The 15,282-nt window shown below is 45.1% G+C and overlaps 1 protein-coding gene across 1 annotated transcript in view; it reads right to left on the bottom strand.

The window, feature by feature from the left end:
• Positions 1-10,553: 10,553 nt before the first annotated feature.
• LOC113030218 (uncharacterized) overlaps positions 10,554-15,282 on the bottom strand; it is a 41,246-nt gene continuing 36,517 nt past the window's right edge. Inside the window, exons 8-12 of the mRNA XM_026181425.2 lie at positions 15,214-15,266; positions 13,334-13,431; positions 12,791-12,986; positions 11,921-12,121; positions 10,554-11,835 (exon numbers count right to left, since the gene is read on the bottom strand). Coding sequence (XP_026037210.1) covers positions 10,702-11,835; positions 11,921-12,121; positions 12,791-12,986; positions 13,334-13,431; positions 15,214-15,266 — 1,682 coding nt within the window. The 3' untranslated portion in view covers positions 10,554-10,701. The remainder of the gene's footprint in view (positions 11,836-11,920; positions 12,122-12,790; positions 12,987-13,333; positions 13,432-15,213; positions 15,267-15,282) is intronic.

Raw genomic sequence — 15,282 nt, forward strand, 5'->3', positions numbered from 1 at the left:
CCACTGTTGGAGCCTGATGGGCAGTATGGTCTCGCCTTCAAACACGGTGAACAATGACATCCAGCCTCGTGTGACGGATCCTCCCAGGAGTTCGTTGGCTTTAAGCGAGGCAAACTTGCTTCCCGCAAGCGACCCTTCACTCTTCTGACTCCTCCGTCAGGCGTGTCGTCAGTAAGGTTCAGAGCGGCGAGGATGTGAAGGTTTTGGGAGATTTCTTTGCTTTTACCTGTGCGACAAACTGATGCTGAAAACGTTTTATCGGCCATCAGTCCGCCTCAGTCAGCTCATATCAGTTTGGGGGCCGGCTTACTTTCTAATCACAGGTCTCAGCTGTTTCTTGGCTTCGTGCCTCTTCGCTGTGCCATTCGATTTTATTACACAGAGGTAATTCTCACTGAGCTCTGAAACGGGGATGCTGCTCCTCCACATCCAGCCACGGTAACATCTGACTGAGGTGCCTCCTACAGGTGAGGCGTTTCAAGCATGTCCAGCGTGGAGGAGGCCCTGTTACACCTCTGAACTCTTTTATTGCACCAACTCTCAGGAGGATATGTTCTGCAGCTGCCTCCCTCCCCACTGTGATGCAGTATAAACAATGTTTTTATGACTAAATGTGACCAAATCAGAGTTACTGTTGAGTTTATAAATGTGTTTAACGGACTGGAAACATCTAAGAGACATAAGATAACTCTGAGTTGTGTTTTCACTGGTGGATCAATCAAAAGCTCCTAAAGCACGTCCTGTGGTGCTGTCAGTGTTTCAGACATTATTTAGGAACTGTAGATTCGATTTTACATGTTTCAGTCACATCGTGAGTCTCTTTGTGACATCCTCCATTTCAGTTTCAGGGAGTCGTGACGAACAAAAGGAACCTCTGATCAATAAAACATCTCGTCGTGACTTTTTCTTGATATTTAGTTTGTTTTTGTCAGACGATAATCTGCACTCGCACCGTTGCTTCCGAAAAGCCGTTCTTGTTCTGCACGTTCTCAGTGTCAGACTTTTCTGTCTTTGCTGCTGAAGCTGTGTTTTCATTGAGATTATTAGATTTCTTTCTCCTGTCTGGGTTTTATTTTTACAGTTGAGCGCAGACAAAGACTGGAGACTTCAGAAAGAAATATTTATGAGTCTCAAGGGGTTAAAAGTCTGCAGGACAAACACAACTCGCATACCAAACCAATGAGACGGAGCCCCACAGTGAGTTCTGTAATCCAGAGCAGAAACCGAAAGACACCGAAAGACACAAAGTCTGCAGGAACACAAACGTCTCACAGAGGCTCAAATGTTCAAAATGAAGTGGCTGAATCTAAACTTTCAGCTGTTTTAGATACATGACACAGAAAAATACATTTCCTCATAAGGTGAATAGAAATGCTGATATTTGAATCAGACTCTCAGCTCATCATTCAAACTAAAACTACATTTTTTATTCCCAAAAAGGAGCCAGAGTTTGAATCTGAGCACAGATTTACAAGCTGAGGCCGGCAAGCATTTCCAGTTCTTTCCAAGGAGAGAGAAGAAAACAACAACTATATTTCGAAACTATTGACTGTATGTAAAAATGGATGGTTGCCACCTTGAAGTCACCATTGTTTTAAAGCTCCTGCCTGTGACCGTATTTGAGTTATCAGCTAACACGAGCTAGCCTGGTCAGTAAGCTTATAGCTAATTAACAGTAACAGCTGAAAAGTGGTCTCAGAGAGGCTGCGGCACAAACACAAATATATAACATCATAATTTCAATAAAGATGGCGAAGACTACAAAATTATGTGAATTCAGGGTTCCTGATGGACACGTTAGCAAAGAATAAACTAGTCTGCATGTTTCATTAGTTTCACAGTTTTCTTTTTAAATTATTATAATTTGAAAAACTATGTCAGATGAGAGGTTGATGTTATTCTATGACTGGTGTAACAAAACAGTCACTGATTCGAGTCTCAGCATTTGCATTAACGCTGAAACATCTGACAGTGTTGTTATTATTTGTGTTAATTTAAACATCAGTGTCGATTAACACACTGAGCTTTGGTTTAATTGAACTACATCACCCTCCTTAAAATTCATCTCATTGTGACGTCACCTCCATGAGTTAGGTCATTGGTGTCAAAGGTCAAACCTGCATGTCTTCATCTACAGACCTCTGTAAACAGCACGCACACACACTGTGAGTAACAGTGCTCCTGCAGCAGACTCAGGAATGTGCTCATTTCCTCTTCGGTTTGAGTGTTTGCTCTCAGGATGCCTTTTCTTTTTTTTAAAACACGGTGAGTTTAAAAGTCCAGCAGCAGAGGAATGTGTGTGTTCTTGTATTACTACTGTTGTGGGGACACAACTCTGTCTAATCACTCACAACACAAGGACCTGCGTTTCATTAGGCATAAAGCTGGCAATAAAAATCTGAGGGCAAATATTTTACTTTAAATTTAGACTCAAAACTATCTGGAGGATATTTTTTAAAGAATGTTTAATTTAATCATGATTAAATAAATAACAATTAAATAATTATAATCTTAATTACATTTTTACATGACAACAAATTACACAGAGAAGCTAACATGAGAGCAAAAAGATGACTCGAGAAAACTGGTCAGTGTTTCTGCTCTCCATAATAAAAGCTTCCACACGGGACTCAATTCTTCCAGGTCTCTGGCTCCATCTAGTGGTCGGATTGAGGAATCACAAGGTTTAGAAAAAAATCTGGAGGTCATTATTGTTTCTGTTCAACTTTAAAAAGCAGGAATTTGCTCAAAAAAGAAGAGCAAAAATCAAAATGATGCTGAAGAGTTTTCATCATCATTCATAATTAACATCCAAAAATTAAGTCAACATAATTTTTCCTATCATATATGTGCAGGGTGGGCCATTTATATGGATGCACCGTAATAACATGGGAATGGTTGGTGATATTAAAGTCCTGTTTGTGGCACATTAGTATATGTGAGGGGGCAAACTCCTCAAGATGGGTGGTGACCATGGTGGCCATTTAGAAGTCGGCCATCTTGGATACAACTTTTGTTTTTTCAATAGGAAGAGGGTCATGTGACACGTCAAACTTATTGGTAATGTCACAAGAACAACAATGGTGTGCTTGGTTTCAACGTAACTTTATTCTTTCATGAGTTATTTACAAGTTTCTCTTTGTTCACAGCCACTGACATGTCGAAGAGGTTAACACGTGAGGAGCGGATGGAAATTGTGTTGATATCTGGTGAACGCAGTAACCGGGTCATTGCAGCAGATTTCAATGCAAGACACCCTACGAGACCACCCATCTCCCATGCTACAGTCAGCAAACTGCTTGCTAAGTTTCGTGAAAGTGGTTCGGTGTTGGATTTGCCAAAATGTGGACGCAAGAAAACTGTCACTAATGAAGAAACATCAGTGGCTGTCCTAGCTTCATTCAGCAAGAGCCCACAGCGTAGCACTCGCCGCATGTCACTGGAGAGTGGCATTAGTCGAACATCCCTTCGGCGGATATTAGCTACTCACAGATGGCACCCTTACAAACTCCAGCTACTGCAGCATCTCAGCGAGGATGACCCAGATCGGCCACAGAATTTGCAGAATGGGCAAAACAAAAATTGGAACAGGACCCTCAGTTCACGCAGAAGATTTTGTTCAGTGATGAGGCAAACGTTTATGTGAATGGTGAAGTTAACAAACAAAACCACCGCTATTGGTCTGACACTAACCCACATTGGATGGATCCCTCCAAGACTGTTGGAACAACAAAAGTGATGGTTTGGTGTGGTATATGGGGTACAACGATAGTGGGTCCATTCTTCATCAATGGAAACCTCAAGGCCACTGCATATTTGAAATTGCTACATGATGATGTGTTTCCCTCTTTGTGCACTGAAGCTGGCACGTTCCCTGAGTTTTTCCAGCAAGATGGTGCACCACCACATTATGGGTGCCAGGTCCGAGCATTCCTAGATGAACAGTTTGCTGGAAAGTGGATTGGTCGTCGTGGGCCAGTTGAATGGCCCCCAAGGTCTCCCGATCTGACCCCCTTAGACTTTTATCTTTGGGGTCATCTGAAGGCAGTTGTCTGTGGTGTGAAGATACGAGATGTGCAGCACCTGAAACTACGGATACTGGATGCCTGTGCTGGCATTTCTCCTGCGGTGTTGCTATCAGTGTGTGAAGAGTGGGAGAAGAGGGTTGCACTGACAATCCAACACAATGGGCAGCACATTGAACACATTTTATAAGTGGTCAGAAACTTGTAAATAACTCATGAAAGAATAAAGTTACGTTGAAACCAAGCACACCATTGTTGTTCTTGTGACATTACCAATAAGTTTGATGTGTCACATGACCCTCTTCCTATTGAAAAAACAAAAGTTGTATCCAAGATGGCCGACTTCTAAATGGCCACCATGGTCACCAGCCATCTTGAGGAGTTTGCCCCCTCACATATACTAATGTGCCACAAACAGAGATTCCCATGTTATTACGCTGTATCCATATAAATGGCCCACCCTGTAGATATCCATATTATTGGGGGGGGGGGGGGGGGGGGACGACGACACTAAGTGTTATTAGTATATTTAATATGTATAAGGATACAAAAAAATTCTTACATCATTTCTATTATTATTATTACACCTACACTTGTGATGTTAAATAATCTGACATTAAATTTACTATTTTTAACAAAAGTTTATTTAAAAACAACCCCCCCCCCCAAACAGACAAAAAAATGTCCAGAGTTACAGATTTAGGGACCAGTTAGCAAACATCTGTAAATGCTAACCCCTGGCTGAGTGGTTCACGCTAACAGTATACACGGGGAAAAATTTGCTTACCTGCAAATATCGTACAGCTTTTTATAATCAAGTTTACATCTGATATAAAATAAGAATAATGTCACAATCAAAAGATTATTTTAAACAGTTAATTCTTATTTTGCTTACGGAAACAAATGACTTAATATTTGTACTGCTGAGCAGGACAGGACAGGCTGTCTGTAACATTACTGCTTTTATAGAAGTTCTCTTTTGTTACTTTAGTCACATTTTGTGTTTTCATAAAAGACAATTTCCAAAATTCTTCAAATCCAACTTCCAGCGTCATTTAAGAGGAAAACTTTGTTCTAAAAATAACCCACACAACTTGTAACTCAAAGTATTTTGAAAGCTTGATTAAAAAAATAAAATAAAATTCTAATTTAATGAAAGGACTAGATGTTACAATCCCTGATACCGTGTTGCTTCAAATTGAGAAAGTCTTGAGGGATGGCTACTATGAGGGAAGGCAGCCTGGAAGCTTTACCAGCAGGACACAATAATAATAATAATAATAATTCCAACTTCATATATTTCTACTTGTTAACATCGTCTTCTGTCATGAGTGAAACGCTGGCTGCTATGGAAGCTTACTTTTGAAACTGTTTGCAGCAGTAAAAGAACTTTTACTTTGAAGGTGAAAGGTCTCCGGTTCTGGTTTGCATTGGCTTTTGTTCGACTTTCTCCACAGCTCACCAGGTAGTGTTTTCAAAGAAGTCTCCCTGTTTCATGCAAACTACGGCCAATCTTCTAGCAACCAAAGCAATCACAAGGCTTTCGGGGCAAATACTGTGAAGCTGTGGTTATCAGATGGCAACTAACCTGTCTCTATGCCTCTGTGACCGAAACCTTAGTTTGGTGTGTTTGGTGTAAAAGGTCAACTAGCATTAGCTGATCACACAAGACTCCACCCTCTCTTCCAAATATGGTCACTTGTGGCTCCATAAAACCGACACAGCAGTGGCTGAAATGTTAACGTCCACTGTGACAAACTTTTACATACATTCTTTTTAATTTGCCTGTAAAACACTATAAAGATAGTTTATTCTGAGAAATCTACTTTACTGCCATAAAAATTCTATAAAAATTCTTGTTTTCTTTTCAAATTCTAACTCAAATATTTGAATATCATCTCATACAAATTTCCGTGACATCGAGACTTTTCCATCTGAACACCGTCCTCAAGTGAAGGAACATCGTGAATACTGGAGGAAACATTACAAAGGAATTATTAACAGATTACTTTTATTATAAATATACAGTGTTAAAATGGAATGGTACCTGACACTGCTAGCTGTTTACAGAAACAAAAAGGAAGTTCTGTTTAACATAATCAATCGAGAGGGTTTAAAAACAAACTCCTGCAGTTCAAATCAAACATCTCGGGGAAGCGTTCGTTCTCTCCGGTTGACTGAGACCAAAAGTTCAACTCAGGTTGCAGAGAAAAAAAAAAAAAAAACACGAGATGCTTCTGCTGATCCAGGGTTCGTTTCCATGGGAAAAACAAACAAAAACAAAACGGGACAAAAATCATGAAAACAAAAACGTGTCAGGTGATTTAAAAATGAGATCACAGGCAGATGTGAGTGAGACATTCGTCAGTGTGTAACATCCAAGAGTTTTTAAAGGTGCCACAAGCAGCATTTTTAACACCTGGAAACATTTAATTTCTCTGCCAGAGGACCATACAAGGGAAATCCCCTCTCTGTGATGTCATACAGAGCCAGGAGGACTTAGACCAACATTTGAAACTTTGATCTTCTCCTGGAGCAGGAGATGTGCAGCAGGAAATAAAGAAAATCACATAAGTAGAAACAACAACGTCCCAGTTTTTTAAATCTGCTGAATTCTAACTCAGTTTAAAAAATTTCTAATATTTTTTTTGAAACACTTTATTCGGCCAAACATTCAATAGTTTATTCAAAAATACAGAATTGATTAAAATAGTCGTCTTTAGGAGCATCTGACATGGAGCTTTCTATCTTTTTAACAGTCACATTGATGCAGCAACGTCAGATGTTAAAATGTGGCGTGCAGCACCTTTTAAAAAAGATTTGATCATTTTTCTTCATGAATGTCCGTCCAGCTACTCGGCGTCCTCGTTAGGTCCAGTTTGCTCCAACAGACGGAGCTGAGCGAGCGTCCTGCCTCCAACACCGCGGCTTTACCTCATTTCACCCAACAGGTCAAAGAAACGCCATCCGACTGCAGGAGCCGTTGTTCAAGTCAATGTTGTGAAGGCCAATGAGCTCATTCGCCTGCAAGTATCAACTCCAATCCAAAGTATCAGGCACTTAAATTTGAAGAACTTTACAGAAATGAGCAGTGCCGTTTGAGTCTTGATGCTGGAGTAGTGTGCAAAACACTGGATATAAGATCTGCTGAACATGCATAACAAAATGTAAACATTGGAAAATTTAAGATCAAATGGGAAAAGAAAAAAAAGACTGAAATTATACCTAAAGAAACTTTAACAAACTCAGTTTAAATAACCAGGAACAAACCTAGTCTCACACTGGTTTCACCTGATTCTCCAGCTCTAAACTAGAAGACCTCCCTTCACCTGACTTTGCCTCGTCAACAATAAATGCAGCTAAAAATAAAAACAGATTTAAGAGATTAAAGAGAAAACTGGTCCAGTGGAGTTATGGTTTGACTGGGAGGCGCCCAGTGAGAAGCTGAGGTGAATCAAAGTGAACGAGGTCCTACGACAGAGGAAGACGAGTTGATTCAAAGGTCAGGATGACATAATGGCGAGTGAAGCGATTTTGTGAAGAAGAAGAAAGTTTTGTGAAGTTAACTGCGCTTCAAACACCTGCTTTTTGGCAGCGAGGGTACCCTTAGTGACAAGTTCTAGCACCTCAGTATTAATCGACAAAGACGTGGATTGAAAATCATTGAAAGTTTCCGGGTTCTTCCAAGAACATCTGAACATGCAAAGACCACCCTCGCTAACATTTGATGCAAACCCAGTCATTTTGCTAGTTTTGAAATGTGACCTCGTCTTCATCGGTTACTCCTGGGGTGCTTTTAAGGGGTCATCTGCACACATGCCACTCTACTGTAGGCTTTACTGGCTGCTGCCCCTCAGGAGGCTTACAGCAGTTGGACAATCAGAGGAAAGCAGGCTTTTCAGGAGGGTTTCCTTAGAGACACTGGAGCTAAAACAGCTTGTTTTAGACATACGATAAAGTTAAAGCCCACTTTAATAAAAATAAGGATTATTTTGAGCTATGAGTCATGCAAAGCTGCTCTGGTAGAGTTGAAGAATAAAAATAAAGGAAATGAGCAGAATCGGTCCCCCTTTGATAAAGTCCTAAGTTGTGCGTTAAAGTAAGCGGTACAGCTCGCCAAAAGCTAAAGGTGCAGGTGGAAAACTTTCACACAACCACTTCTGTCACATTTCTTGTGTAAAATCGAGTGTAAAGCCTGAAAAGACACGCTGCGTCTGCAGGACGATAAAACCGAGTGTACATGCGTTTTTTGGAAACGTTTGGAGGTTTATGAACTCGTTCCCTCTGAAGCGCCTCACCTACAATAAATAAAGGTGTTCTGACAGGAAGAAGCAGAGCCATTATGTACAGTAGTTACCCTGTTCTCACTGTTGTTACTGCATGAAGGGGAATAAGACTTTGTATTTACCGGTATTCACCATCGTCTCCTGGTTACTGCTCATTTTCCCCACGAGTGAAGAAGAAAATCCTGAAGTCCTAAAACTCCGACAGAGGTCACGGAAAAGTCCCGGTCGAGTACTTTGGTGCGTCTGCCCAGCTACGACCGACTGAGTGTGTACATCTCTACTCGCGTACTCATTCACAAACGATTTGCCTCACATGAAGCCAACAGTCGAATAAATCAGGAGGAAAAAGTCCTGCACGTATTTTCATAAACAAGCCACGGTTTCTTTTAATTAAAATAGACTTTCTTAAAATTCTCAGGAAAATTAGGTCGGCTACGAGGAACTTTTCCTCTCGACACGTGATGGCGATGAAAAGAACAACAACAATAATAGCAACAATAATATGGCAACAAAACTAAGCAAACAGCACCACTTAATTTCGGTGTCGTAGTTGATTCGACTACTCGGGCAGGAAGAAAGGAAACGAGGAAAAGCGAGTGTGTACAGTAGGTGTGCAAATCTGAACCAACGTCTGTGGCAGAAAACAAACAGGAAAAGGCGACTTAAAGGGATACCTTGATGTTTGTTGGGTTTCATGTACGCACTTTAAATGACAGGATGATGATGATGAAGTGATGAAGGATCCGTTTCGCAGTCTTTGGTGGAGCTTTTTCCTAAACACGACTGAATCAAACAGAAACCGAACTAACAGGTCCGACGCGCATCGGAGAGCGGTGCAGAATCGTTTCGCCGCTCCCGCGAAGGACGGCGCCGCTCTCAAAACGAGATGTAATGAGGTCCGGATGGAGACGACTCGAGCGCTCGTGAAGCCGCAGGAAACCGCGACGAGGTGATCAGAAAGTCCCAGACATTGGCCCGTCAAAGGACCGGAAACCTGGTTTCACATTAAAGATCCTCTTCTCTGAGAGGTCCAGAGTTGGAGCTACGGAGTCGCACTCTGACCATCACGGATGGCGAGCGTTCGCTCTACGAACCAGACGAAGACTCCAGACTTCCTGACAGGCTCAGCAGGTGAAGTCCGTCATGTTCTCCACATTCATCAAGTTGTAAACCGTGAATTTATCCCTCACCTGCACCAGGTGATTCCTAATCTTTGCTCACCTCCTGAACCCCTCCCTCAGATCCCTCCGTCTGAGTTTGTGCACTTTGAGAAATTAAAAAGAAGCTGAAAAATCAACGCTGGAGGTCAGCCGGTGCCTGCCTCCCGAGCAGCTGTGCTGGAACTTTCTGATCTCACGCTGCCCTAAACACCCCTATATACGGATCAATCCGCCACTAAAAGTAGTTCCTAACAGTTTGTAGGAGTTGAGGAGAAGACGTGTTTTAACAGTTTAACTCCACATGCTTGGCATCCATCTATGTGCGTTTATGGACTGGCCTCCTACCCTAATGCATGCTGGGATACTCCCCTTGAACATATGAAGCAGGCGAGAAACTATAAAAGAACCTGAGGTAGTCTGAATGCTTGGGCTACGAGTTTGGTACGAGCTCTAATGTGAAGGCTGGTAGTGATGAGGGCGCCATCGTAGCTGCTGAGGGTTTTATAAGGAAACCAATGAGGTGGAGGGTCCGCGCAGTCGTTACGAGCTTAACGAACTCTGAGAAACACTGAAACGCCAATTTTTCTCAGGCCTGGAAGCAGCTCTACAAGAGAGCTGAGGGACGCAGGTCCATCATCAAGGTATCTCTTTAAGAGAATGTGTTTGAAGCCGGCGACGAAGCAGCTCGCAGGCCGATTTAAGGCACGTGTGTGAGAAAGTTTACATCATTAGAGCTAACGAACAGGACTATAAACGCTTCACTTAACGAGCTATAACGTGAAGACTGAGAGGAGCTGCTTCTTTTTTCTTTTGCTCACGTAACATCTAAACACCTTATCAGAAAATAACTCTGTCTCTACAGACGTAGAGTACAATTTAAAAGCTACAAACTACAGTACACTCTTAATGCTAGTTAATGAAGTCCCGATGCATAGCATCACCCATAGATGGACACTGATTCTGACTTTGTGGATCTCTGACGGCGGAGTCAATCGTAGTGTTATGGAGGTTATGGCAGTGTGTGTCCGAGTCCTTGTCTCGTCTCCGGTGAGATGCGTGATTGTCATGAGCCGTCGTTCCTCCGCAGAGTTCGTCCGACGACGTGAGTGGAAAAAAACTAAAACGCGAAGAGGAAGAGTTGGTGAAGATGGAGAAACGAAAGCTCCGCGCTCCCGTGGGTTCAGGCGCTGACGTGATAGGGCATCTTCCAACAAATCAGAGCGGCGGGGGTTAAAAACACTGCGTGTCAGCATTGGCGGCGCCGCGGCTGGAGCAGTCTCCGCAGTCTCTCCCTTCCATCGCCATCTTTTCTACTGCCACCTCCTCCTCATCCTCCTCCTTCACATCTTTTAGCGGATCCTCTCCGCTCTCGACTTTAGGGACGAACTTCCCGAACCGCACGCCATTCAGATCCTCCTCCAGTTTGACTTTGAAGGGCGGCAGGCCGAGCAGGAAGGCCCGGATCCTGCTGGGCGAGCTCAGATCTGCGGGTTCATCCTGGTTCTTCATCTCCACCTCGACCTGCCCTCCTCCTCCCACCACCGCCGCTCCTCCTGCTGCACTTCCTGCGGAGCTGGAGCGCGTTTCCTCAGCTGGCTCTGTGAAGCCGGTCCTCACTCTCTTGGCCGGCAGCTGGTCGGCGTTCCCATTGACGACGGCCCGGCTCGGCTCCGGCCCTTCCGCGGCGGGTCTCTTCGGCGTGAACCGTTTGCTGAGGTTGAGGGGCAGCGCCTGCTCGGGGGGAGGGGTGGGCTTGGCGTTCAGGTCCTGGGAGAGAGCCTCGGACAGGCACCGCGTGAACATCTGCAGCTGGGACGGGCCCAAGCAACGAGTCCTCATCAGCTGACACACCTGAACGCTGCAGTCAAGGTTCACGGGAAGGACTCGGAGGGGGGGCATGGGGGGCCGGGTTCTAGCCTCTCGCCCGCCTCCTCTCGGCCCCCCCTCGTCCATGTTACACCCTGAGCAATGGGTGTGGTGCTGCTGGAGGGGGTGGGGCTGTGGCTGCTCCCCGCTCGGGTGAGGGGTGTCTGGGCTCCCACTCTTCGGCTGGGGGGTGTAGATGATTGGATGGTGCTGGCTCGGGTTCTGGGGCGTCAGGGCAGGGCTCTCGGGGCCCCTCTGCAGTCCCAACCGGCTCCTGAACACGTCCGAAGGACACAAGCCTTTGATGGGGCTGAAGCCGCTCAGAGAGCCTCTAATGAAGTGGCGCGGCAGCGCGGAGAGGAGCACGCCCGTGGCGGGAACCACAGACTCCCCTCGCTCTGTCTTCACCTCCTTCGGTTTGGGCTGGAAAGAGATGAAGGGGCCGGCGAGGGGGGCGAGGTCCGGGGTGAGGGGCATGGTGATGGGCAGGATGGCCGGCTGCAGGGAGCAGAGAAGGAAATGAATCACATGCAGTCAAATCAAACCTCCTCACAGGCGTGTACGAGTGTTTCGTGGTCGTTACCCTGTGCATGCCGCTGGCGGCAGTTCCTCCGCGGCCCACGGCTGGAAGCTGTTGCTGCGTCATCTCCACCGCACTGCCTTTGACCTTCGCCTGCTGCAGTGCCAGCAGCTTTGCCTGAGCGAGCACCGTGGCCTTGTTTCGCGTGCCCGGCGGCCGGCCTCGACCTCTCTTTGCCACCATGGTGCCGTTCGGGTTTGGGACCTGTTCAGAGGCAAGAGAGGCTGGAGGTGAACCAACTAAGTCAATTAAAGCAGTGACGTTTGCAGGGTTACTGAAGTGGTGGTGGCTAGCAACACAGCTATGTTAGCATAACATAAACACAGTGAAGCTGGAGGATGAATGCTAACTTTTTCCACCTGATAAAAGTTAATGTGAGGGTTCCTGATGGTTAGAGACAAATACAGTCGCATGGCAGGATGCTGTAAACGGACCAAACGTCAGTCAGGAGAACAACTGAGATAATCCATCCACAGGTGAGTCATTAATATACTGCAACAACATGGGAACAGAGCAGCTGCCAGAGAATTCAGCATTAATGAATCAGTGGTACAGAAGTGGAGGAAGCGCAGTTTTTGGCTTCCCCCATATTCCAAAAGTGCTTCATCTCTTTGCTATGACTGTCGCCCGCCATAATTTGCAGATGATGTTGTTTGCAGCTGCTGCCATGCTTTCGACCAACACAGGGGCAGCTTGATGACACCATCAACATGCGCTATCGCCGTAGAGCGGTATAAATTTCTACCGTTTCTACCGCCCACCCCGAGGCGGCAGTGTCAGCGTCCCCCCATCACAGCATCACCCGAGCATCTGTTACGGAGCATCAGCGTTCAGCAGTGTTAGTAACAGATGAAAACAAAGCTGTCAGCTCACGTCATCATGCATGGTGGGAGAAGCAGCAGCAGGTGGTGTGGCCACCTTCCTCTCCCGGGGTCTGGGTCCCGGCTTTTTGCCTCTGGGATGTGGTCTCCTGCCTCTGATGCCTCTGGGCTTCGGCACCACCGGGGATTCTGGGACTTTAAACTCTGCTCCGCCCGCTCTGAGGTGTTCTTCATAAGGAAGCATCAGCCTGAGACACAGAAACCTGAACTTTAGCATGTGGACCCTTTTAGTCACAGGTCAAAGGTCAAGGGTTTAGTTTTCAGTATTTCCATTACATCTGTCAGGATATTACGGAGCCAGAATAATAATGTGCACAGTAATGCACATGGTCTACTCAGGTACAGGGAGCTTTCCTGCTCTCTAACACTAATGACCGCTTCATCCAGCGCTGACCTCTGCTGGATGAAGGTACGAAGCCCACTGGCTGGTTTTCCTCTCTGCTTACAGACCCTCGTCACTTCCCTTTGCTCACTTTTGAGTGTAAAACGGTCTGAAACGCTCGGTGAGCGCAGTCAGAGATGATGTTTGTCTCACCTCTCGTAGTGTCTCCTGGTGCAGGTCGCAGCGCTGGTGCTGCCGGGGCATCCGCCCAGCTCGTTGTAAACCACTTTCCACAGACGGTCTGTCGTCACCTGCCGCACGAAAACAAGCAGAAAGTCAGATAACGAGGAGTAACCCTCAAAGGACTGTGGTGACCGGTTCACGATAGTTCAACTGGAGACTCCCAGGTATTCAGCCTGCAGTGGAGACCATGCACCAACTCTAAGGCCTTCACCCCACTGCAGGCTGAATACCTGGGAGTCTCCGTCAGCTGCCTTTTGATCCTGGAAGAGGTCGAACCGCCTCCGACTCCTCAGAGTCAAAGTATCAGAGTCGACTTTGAGAGGAAAACTTGACCTAAATCCTGGTTTACATCAGTTTTAGTGCCCCCTACTGTTTAGACACGTGTAACTACATCCTCAACCATTTGGAAAGGGTGACGACTGATTTATACTTTTAATTTTGTTGGTAGTGGTTTCATCTACAAAGACTCTTCTGTGGAACCAGCTTCCAGTTTGGATTCAGGAGACAGACACTATCTCTACTTTCAAGATTAGGCTTCAAACTTTCCTTTGTGCTAAAGCATATAGTTAGGGCTGGACCAGGTGACCCTGAATCCTCCCTTAGTGATGCTGCAGTAGACGTAGGCTGCCGGGGGATTCCCATGATGCACTGGGTGTTTCTTCTGCGATCACTGTGTGTTTATACACCTCTCTGCATGTAATCATTGTTATTATTAACCTCTGGCTCTCTTCCAAAGACATGCAGCCCCATAATGTGTTAATTATAAAAATCAATGCAAAAATGTTTTAAAACACTTTGTTGGTGATAATTTTAGACGAATAAAAACTGATGTGACTTCAAATCCAAATATCTGCAGAGATGATCTGATCCTGATCTTCAGCTCTGGCACTTGTTAGCGTGAGCTTCAGACGCTTCATTAATCTCCACGTTTGTATTAAAAACAGCAGTGTGACAAAAAGCTGACGTCTCTGCGATCAATGGAGACGAGGCCAAACAGACGCTCTGCAAACATGTGGACAAAGTCAAACTCTGCAGTGGATCAGTTTTTATTTTTGAGCCGTCTCCATCGTCTGTGTGTTAATCCTGATGTAGACCATCAGACGTGCAGCGACACTGAGACAAATTAAAACTCATCTGTGCAAATGAATATTTAATTATATTTACAATAAAAACTCCAGTCTGGCAGTTACTGCATGTTTCAACTCTTCAGGTTTAAATGTGGACCGATAACGTTTTAGTTTGGCTGCAAACACGTTCAGTGTCGCCGGTTTCAGTTTCACTTTATTGAGGGAGCGGCTGCAGAAACTGAACCAAAGGTCGGATCATGTCTGATCAATTTACACCGTCAGCACATCCACCCCACAGGGGAATTTAAAGCAGTCGGACAGGAAAGACCGCTCGGCCTCGAGTCCCAGGGCGCCTCATCTAAATAAGCTATAAAACAAAACCTGATGAAACGCCTCGAGCGAGCGGCCTGCTGTCAGCAGACTAAAATCAGTGTTTGCAGTTTTCTCAGCAGGGACGGAGACAGAGCTAACGAGCACAAAAACTTCATGATTTCACTTTAAAATAAATCCCTGCAGGCTGATTTATAATCTGACCTCATCCTCCTGGATTAAACCAAACACACAGTCGCACTCAGATGTGCCGTCCTCGCAGGTTCGATTTAACCTCACGTGAAACAAACTGAGCTGAAACACGTTCAAACTCTTTATTTAAACCTCACAGAAAACCTGAAAAGTATCATAAACGAGTTTTTAATAACAGAGTCGTGCAGCTTCCCGTCTTTATGCAGCAAATCAGCAGCTCTTACTATTTTAGAGAAACTGAAATAAACTGAAGTGACTCACCTTTTTGTAGCCCCCGAGCCGTTTGACCACAGAGTACATGAGGAAGAGGTCGACTGAGGACGGCGGCGA

The sequence above is a fragment of the Astatotilapia calliptera genome, chromosome 10, assembly GCF_964374335.1.
Source record: "Astatotilapia calliptera chromosome 10, fAstCal68.1, whole genome shotgun sequence".
In the NCBI taxonomy this organism is placed as follows: domain Eukaryota; kingdom Metazoa; phylum Chordata; class Actinopteri; order Cichliformes; family Cichlidae; genus Astatotilapia; species Astatotilapia calliptera.